This window comes from Cricetulus griseus, chromosome 2 (assembly GCF_003668045.3).
Source record: "Cricetulus griseus strain 17A/GY chromosome 2, alternate assembly CriGri-PICRH-1.0, whole genome shotgun sequence".
Taxonomy (NCBI): domain Eukaryota; kingdom Metazoa; phylum Chordata; class Mammalia; order Rodentia; family Cricetidae; genus Cricetulus; species Cricetulus griseus.
This window is the reverse complement of record NC_048595.1, coordinates 226796259-226805430: the sequence shown is the minus strand read 5'-3', so window position 1 is coordinate 226805430 and position 9172 is coordinate 226796259. Positions and strand designations below refer to the sequence as shown.

Below are 9172 nucleotides of genomic sequence, written 5' to 3'. Positions count from 1 at the left end.
ATCCTAATCTGTAGATAGATATAGCAATCTCTCTCTCTCTCTCTCTCTCTCTCTCTCTCTCTCTCTCTCTCTCAATAAATACAGGACCCTTCTTAATGGAGTATTCTAATTTTACATCCCCTTAATTGTCACTGGGTTTGTTTACATGGAGAATTAAGATGCCATGTGTAAAACTTACTTGATCTGTTTCTGTCAAAAAAAAAAGCCACAGAGCTTACAGTGGGTCATCATTATGTTTGAAGACAGGCTCTGTGTAAGACAGGCCTTGTGTCCAAACAGGAGCACACAGAACTAAGGACAAATGTCAGTGACCACCCCCACCCAGGTACAAACTAGAGTGAGCAAATTTCCCAGTGCCAAGGCTTCTGCTACTGTCAGACACAAAGAATTTTTCTTATTTAAACAAGTATTCATATTATTTGTTTTTTTTGTAAAACATAGATTTCCCCCATAGAAATTCAATAAATAAAGGACTTAATCACTGAATCAAGGAAGCAGAACTCCATTTTCTAACCTTCCAGTTGGGACTTGTCCCTACCAATGTTAATTTGTACTGCAACTGGTCTTCCAGGAGGCACAGGGCGAAATGACCCCATGGCAGGTCCAGGGCAGACTATGTTTGCTGGTCAGTGGTGGCCTCTGTGTGTCATTGAATGAGGCTGGAGCTATAGCTGAATCCATAGCTGCTGGACCGTGACAACGGTGGCTGAGCCTCTTCGCTCTGTTCTGGAGAATAGCTGGGAAATGTCTGTGCACGGGACATCTTTGATGAGCCAAACCCATGACCTGGAGAAGAGGAGAGGAAAGCTGTAGTAAGAAACACATCGGAAAAAGCAAAGAGCATCTGTAGGAAACAACAAATAAACCTACATCAAAGATGTCAAGAATCTGGCCTTTGGTATCTTGATTCTTTTCTTTAACTTAATACTGGAAATTGAATATAGGGCCTCTCACATGCTAGGTAAGATATTTATCCCCCCCTCTCTTATTTTGAGACTGGGTCTTAGTACACTGCCAAGGCAGATCTTGAACTTCTGATCCTCCCCTCAGCCTCCCAATTAGCCTTTATTACAGTCTTATCACCATGTTAGGCTTTAGTTGTTGATCTTTGATGAGTTAAAAACATATTCAGGCATCAGTATTTTTCCCAACTCTATTTTTCTTAGAATTCTGGACAGCTAAAGAGCTAGGTTAATTTTTAGGACTCTCAATCATCCCCTCTGCAACCTTCAAAATAAAAGCAGAAAATCCATTCCCCAGAAAGATATTTCTGACAGAAAGCCTTTTAGATTCTTTCTCTTCCCTTATACTCACTTTCTGAAAACAAAAGCTAATGAAATGCTTTCTTTGAACCATCTGTGAAAAGACAATTTTTATTTTACCCTCATCAGTAACAACCAATTACCAAAAAGGTTTTACAATAATAGGTTAGAGGGTTCTGCTTTCTCCCAGGAACTTTGTAAGACCCTGTAACTGAGGAATATCTTGATCCACCAAAGTGATCTGATTTGATGGTCACCAAAGTGTTTTAAGAGTTGACACTTACACAACCCCAAGAAAATTCTGCACATGCATTTGGCTGTTTAGCTGATACTGTATGACACAAAATTGTCTAATGGAAACCAAAGCACGAGTGATTGCTCAAAATGTGCTAGGATGTTCACAATGTGCAGAGAGAAGTGCACACACACACACACACACACACACACACACACACACACACACACACACACATTTTAGAAAGACCTCAAAATAGTTGTCTCACTCTTTTTATAACCAGTGTTCTTTGTGCTTGAGGGTGGTTTGTAACTAATGGAAGGAAGGGTTTAGCAAGACAGAAGAAAAATAGATCCTGTATTGCTGCCCTTCAGAGTTTATGTTGTTTTCAAGAGATGAAATTCAGGTAATTTAATTTGTGCTTTAGCTGATCTCTGGAGAAGAATCCAGAGAACACTATCTGTTAACATAGAAACATGGGACATCCACTGCCATAGTCCCTCTGTGGCCCTGTCCTTTTCAATGTCACAGGCTCAAAGCCAGTTTCCATGCCACATGCTTGATGACTCCAAAAATATCCTTTCGGTGCTTGAGATCTGGTGAGAAAACCCATAGGAATTGGGTAATTAAAGGCTAATTAAAACTGGTAGGACTGCCTAAATGTTAAAAAAAAAATGTGAGAGAGAAATCTTGCTTTCTAGCAAGAAATTATTTTAACTTTGCTCGTTTGATTCTCTTGCTGACCAGGGGTTGGGAAGAACTGGAGGCTAGTTGCTTGCATATCTTAGAAGAGAAAGGGGGAACCTTTCCTGTCCCTTTTGGGGTGTCTCTTCTATCAGGTACAATTGAGCTTTTTAAAACTTTTTCCTTCTACAGTTCTTCCCTATAACTGAATCTAAGCTGTGATGTCGATTCACTAAATTGATATACATTGATAGCTACTAACATGGTCTGAAAGTTGAATTGTAGACACTTACAAAGTCCTCTACTCTTATTTTCCTTCTTTGGTGTCTTCATGCTTTGGAAGAGGGGTCATTCCACTTGGTTTTGTGCATCTGCCTCACTTACATTAGCTACTTTACCTTTTTCTATAGGTCTGTACATTGTCTCTTCATTAAATTATTTTAAAATTGAAACTGGATGCATCTGCTCTCTCCTCTGATTATATAAAAAAGGAGACATGAAAATGACAAAGAAAGAAAAGGGGGAAGTCAGAAGCTTAGCTGGTAAATGAAGGCCGTGTTCAGGAGCTATTTGAAAGAGGTTATGGAAAGGGGTAGAGAGAACTTAAAGGAGAGGGTAGAAGTTAAGGGTATGTTAAAAGGTTAGGGTTGGGATCTCAGGAGTGACAACACCAGATACCCATGTTGCCTCTGCTACTTTCTTGTTTACAGTTAACCTTAAGGGATATAACTTTGCTCTGGGTTTCTTGGTTTCTTGATCTGAAACTTGATCTGAAACTTGATCTGAAGTCAGATGACAACAGAGGCACTTAACTTGTATTGTGGTTTTAAGCTAGCTTGTGCCAAATGTTATCATCTAAATCAATCAATCAATCAATCAAACAAACAAACAAACAATCAACCATAGTGATTCCATGGTCTCCATGAGTCTCACTGTCCCAGGGGGAAGAACACACTTTTCTATTGGTTGTATGAGCACTAAATAAATCAACACATAGGAAGGTATCTGAGACAGTAGGTGTGTCCTAAATATTAACTAGAGCAGTAAGTGAAGGCCTGTAGGAAGGTAGCATCTTGCCATGATGTTGATGCTAAGCTGATGCGGTAAACGTAATTTTTGTGATTTTTGTCTCATTATCTTAATATTTTCTAATGAGAATTCATAGTTCTTTTAACTAGAAACATTTTGTTTATCAGCATATAGAAGCTGGAAAGTCTAGGATTAAGAACATGCTCTTGGGGCTAGAGAGATGCTATGTGGTTAAGAGTGTATACTGCTTTTCCAGGGGACCTAAGCTTTGTTCCTAGAACTCATGCCTGAGAACTTTTAAAACTGCTTGCGGTTTCAGTTCCAGAGGACCTGATGATCTCTTCAGGCTTCTACTAGCAACTGTACTCATAGCTACATACCCGCTCCTCTCCCCACATATGTATATAATTAAAAATAAATTAGATATTTAAAAAGAATACACTTTTGGCTTTGATTCAATGCAACTGCTATTAAAATATAAAAAAAATGAAGACAGGTGAATCATATCTTTAATTCATATTACTACTGTCCTGAAAGTAAAGGCTTAAGTTTTTTCCTATAAACATAGGATTTTCCTTTTAGTTCTATAATATTCAGCATAAAAAGCAGATAATACAACGGACATCTACAAATGATCTATTCAAAAAGTCTCCAGAAAAGAGCGTGTCTGGAGAGGAGAACCCTGATTTTACAGAACTGATCAGCTGCCTTGAGAAAGATGGTTAGGTGAGGAGAGCAAACTACAAGTACCAAGTGAATGATTAGCTCTATGAATGCTGAGCAGAACCAGAGGAGATGTGTATGATAAAACTACATATCAGTCCAGCACCCCAAACTATTTCCCCTTCACAGTGTGACCAGTGTGCATCTCGATACTACAAAGGACTTCAGAAATAAATTGAACTTTGCTGTTCTTTTGTGGTTTCATTGTCCCACATGGGGAGATCATATTCTCTGTAGATCTTATGGGAAGTAAACACATTGACACATATGATTGTTGAAAGCCAGCAGAATGGGAAGGTATGTGCTTAATGTTAGTTTTCTTTTTCTGTACACAGTGGGCTCACACGTATCATTCTCTGCCCAGCACCCATATTCCCTTACCATCTTAATGTGCTGCATCTCACTATGACACGTTTTGAATGTTATTCTCTTTCAAGGTCACCAGTATTTTTTCAACTCCTCTGTGAATCAATTCAGGTTTAATTGGAAATTAATTTATGAATTTATTTTATTTCAACTATTCCTTTACTTCAGACAGTTCACAAATTATGCTAATCAACAAAATAACATACCTCAATCAGAACTGAATATATGAAGGCTGTTTGATAGAGACAATAAATGTGAACAAAGAGAGAAATAATTAAGCCTCTTTTCAGCATTTATTGGAATCATGCCCTTAGGCAGTGTTGATGAAAGCATAAAAACAACAAAATAAATGGTGAGGCTTAAATTAACAAATCCTGTTCATCCTATTGGCAGAGGTCTAGTGAAATGCTATGTCAGTTTTCCCCTAGTTGGCAATAATAAGGTGAATACACACTCAGAGCATCAGCACAGGGCTACAAATTAAAAGCAACAGATCTGCTAACAGTGATAAGTCTATTTAAAAATCCTCTTGAATTTTTATTTCCTCTCTAGCTGTAGTCATGTGTGCTTTAGTAGAAAATGATATTTTGTTTGAATGTTTCATGTTTCTACAGTGCTGATGACTATATTTACCCAATGGGTTCAAGTACCCTCTGACATGGTAATTGTATGTGCACCCACCAAACCCAATTTGCAGAGTTTCACTCTAGAAGGAAGATAATAAGTTGGGTGTAGAGTCATTTAGTGAATTTGCTTTATTCTAACTAAATTCCAGGAACTGAAGAACATCACATAACAATAAAGACACAATGAATGCCTGCATTAAAAGGAAATTTCCCTGCTGGATCCCCAAATGCACAAACCATCAGTGAACTGGAAAGAGTGCAATTGTAGTAGAAAATGGCAGCCAAGCTGGAGTGTTACATCCAGGATTCTTACATAAAGAAGGCAAGGAGAGGGAAGAAGAAGGCAGACGTTATGCCCTCTTCTCCCAGTAATTAAGAAGTGTGTTATCAGCAGTTTTTGCTGAACTCCCCCAATTTGACTGACATTTGCTTTTCTATTTTTATTAACCAACTTTATTTTTGACATACATTCTAAAGAAAATTGATTTCATGAAAGCCAGATGGACTCCGAAAACATAAAACTTTTGGACCCCAGTTGGTGAAAGGAAGTGGCCTTGATAAAGACACTTAATAGTTATGTGCTTAAAAGATTTGTTAGAATCTGGAGGAGATGAAAGGTTGTTGTTCCTTTCAATAATAAAACCATAAAAGTTAATATTACAATAAATGAATCAGGGAAGTTCTCTGGTAAGGAAGGAAACATATGGAGTAAAAGCATTAATAAAAGTCTTGGGTGGATACTCAGGAGAGGTACTGTCTTTAACAAGTACCTTCTAGCCACTAACAGCAAGAAGACTTGGCAGGCTGCATCCATGCCCCCACACAGGAAGGAGATGGTAGGAGGAAGAAAGGGGGGACTGGGAACTAGATTTTCTGAGTGGACTTAACAATGGTATCTTGTGACCAGAGGTGGATTTTATGCTGTGTTTAATACTTAACTGTTAATCTTAAAAGAAGTTGAAATTTGAAACCACACTAGAGTTAGATACAGCCCACAATTTCACCATATCTCAATAATTAACCACTGGGGATTAATTGTGCCTAGATATGCCAGGACTCATTACCAACATTTCTTCTGCAAACTGTATTTGAATTTTCCTCAGTTGAAATTGAAGCCAGTGTGCATATGGGCTTGATCTTTATGGTCTCTTAGAATGTTCCTGAAATTCCTATGGAGATATGAAGGTGTATGTGTTTATGACCTTGAATAAACTTTGGGGTACAGCAAGGCTCAGGTTCACCATGTTTGATCCAATGGGCAAAATGATAATTGGTTTAATCTATAAGAAGAATGGTTTAGAAGAAAATTATAAAAACTGCTGCCCATGGAGTACAAATTTCATGGAGATGTGTGCTAAGTACCATAGAAATGTTGTGGTTAAAAAACAAACAAACAAACAAACATTTTATCAACCTGAGAAGGAGAGATTGTGTATCATTTGTCATCCTGACAGGAATGAGGAACACTCAGATTGGTGGTAAAATAACTATTTCCTAATGTATATGTGGAGGTGTACTGTAAGATACTCAGGAGGTTATGCAAACAATATCTTCTTTCATCAGTGTGGACAGACATCATCTAGCTCATCTACATAAAGCAAAAGGGAGAGTTAAGGTAAATTCTCTCTCTCTGAGCTGAAGTGTCCATCTTTCCTGTATTTTTTTTTTTGACATAAAATTCTTGGTTCTCAGACTTAGATTTTCAATGAGTCGTGTTACTGATTTTTCTGATTTTTCACCCTGCAGATACCACATTAAGGGATTTTCCTCTTTTACAACCAAACAATCCCCAATTCTTAATAAAACTCCTCATGTATCTATCCATGTTCTATTGGTTCTGTTTCTTTGGTTAACTATATGGTGATAAAGATATCAGGTGTCCCCCAGATGGCAATTGTGCCAAGGGGTTGGTTCCTAGCTGTCAGTGCTTTTGAGGAGTGATTCAGTCATTGATGAAATTAACATTCTAAAATTAAGGTTGCTAATTTCATGAATGAATGAACTCATTGTTGATTGAATAGCTTAATAGGCTCTGGGGAATTGATCCTAAGAGAAGGAAGTAGGTCACTGGGCTATACATTTGAAGAATATACCTTGCCTTTGGTCACTATCCTCTGCTTTTAGGCTGCTGAAAAGTGAGCCCTTTTCCTTTTATGACTTTCTGCTGTGATACTTCTGCCTTGAATTATGTCTAAAAACAATGGAGACATGCTGAAATCTTTGAAACCATACACCAAATAAACCCTCCTCCAGTTAATTCCTTTGTCAGGTATTGCATCATTGCGATCAAGGACTGACTTATGCAATGGTATAAATTTTCATTTTACGTGTAGATAAAGTAAATAAGGCCTACGGATGTTTAACAACTCCTCAAACATTTGGTAGAGCACGTATTATAACTCATTTTCCTAACAAACAGAAACTGAAGTATTTCCTCTAATATTTTGTTTCACTTCCTCAGAGAGGTTCTTTAGAAACATATCTCACTTTATCAGAAGACAATCAAATGCCAACTTTTCTAATTCAGCCCCTAAACACTTCACCTAAGTGCCTATAAAATAATGAAGAAACTGTGAAAGAACAGAAATCAATTCAAAAAATAAAACTATGTACTAGTTTGCTAAGGCTGACATAAAAATATTTCAGCACGTGTGACTCAAGCCACAGTAGTAGTTCACAGTCTCGATTTTTGGTGCTGCAGCCTGACAAGGTGAGGGATAGTGTCTTCTTAGTCACTATCCTTGACATCTTATGACCTCACATTAGGCTCTGCCTACTAAAATTCCACCATTTCTTAGTATCATCACATCTTGAACCAAACATCCAACATTTGATCCTTGATGGACACACTCAAACCTTGTCCAGTCCATAGAGTGAATAGATGACATTTTGCTTTTCAGAGGAACTTTCCCTATGTTGGACATACAGGTGAGCATTTTCCTGGCATTTCTCTTTGAGTTATTTGTACTTGTTGTGAGGTAATACAAGGTACTTTAAGACTACATGCAATGTATTAAGATTTCTCATTAGACATTTTTGGACTATTAGGCCACAAATAATGGCACAGACCCTTATTATAAAACCTTGGCTCTTAGCTTAGTCTTGTCCCCAACTAGCTCTTACAATTTAATTAACCCATTTTTTTTATTTTAGGAACAGTCATATTTTACATATCAATCCCGCAATTCCCTTGCCCTCCTATCCTCCTATGCCCACCACCGACCCCCACAACCCACCCCCACCCACTTCCCAAGGATAGTGAGGCCTTCCATGGGGGATCATCAAAGTCTGTCACATCATTTGGGGGGAGGGCCTAGGCCCTCCTCCATGTATATGGGCTGCCATAGTATCCCTCCATAGGGAATGGGCTCCCAAAGTCCATTTGTGCTCTAGGGATAACCACTGGCTCCCATGTTAGAGGTCCTGTAGACTACCTAGGCCTCCTAGCTGGCACCAAAATTAAGAGGGCTTGGTTTGGCCCAAAGCTGGTTCCTCAGCATTATAACTGGGCTCCCTGTGCTCTCACTAGGTCAGGTCAATTGTTTCTGTGAGTTTCTCCAGCACAGTCTTGGCTTCTTTGCTGATCTCTCCTCCCTCTCTAAAACTGGATTCCGGGAGGATGGCAGTGCTTAGCTGTAGGTGCCTACTTCTGCTTTGGTCAGATACTGGATGAAGGCTCTAGGATGGCAATTAAGGTAGTCATCAATCTCATTATAGGGGAAGGACATCAAAAGCAGCCTTTCCATTACTGACTAGATTTTTAATTGGGGTCATACTTGTAGATCTCTGAACATTTCCCTAGTGTCAGATTTCTCTTTAAACCTATACTGGCTCCCTCTATTAAGGTTTCTCTTTTGCTGCTCTCCTCTATTCCTCCCACATTTCAGTCTTCATGATCCCCCGTGTCCTCTTCCCTCCTCATTTTCTCTCTTCCTCTTTTTCCTACCTCTCTCTCCCCTTCCCAACCCCCATGAGCTCCCAATTTGCTTGGGGATTCTTGTCCCTTTCCCCTATTTGGGGGACCATGTATTTCGCTCTTAGGGTCCTCCTTGTTTCCTAGTTTCTCTGGTGTGAATTTTAGGTTGGTGGTCCTTTGCTTTATGTCTAATATCCATATATGAGTGAATACATGCCATGCTTCCTTTTCTGTGATTGGGTTACTTCACTCAGGATGTTTTCTCCAGTTCCATCCATTTGCCTGTGAATTTCAAGATGTCATTTTTTTCCCATTGAGTAATATTCATTCT

General features: G+C 38.7%; 1 protein-coding gene across 1 annotated transcript in view; it reads right to left on the bottom strand.

Moving 5' to 3' along the window:
* Nucleotides 1-646: 646 nt before the first annotated feature.
* Nucleotides 647-9172, bottom strand: part of Dok6 (docking protein 6) — a 385984-nt gene continuing 377458 nt past the window's right edge. Inside the window, exon 8 of the mRNA XM_035439067.1 lies at nucleotides 647-786. Within this exon, the coding sequence (XP_035294958.1) occupies nucleotides 647-786 (140 nt within the window). The remainder of the gene's footprint in view (nucleotides 787-9172) is intronic.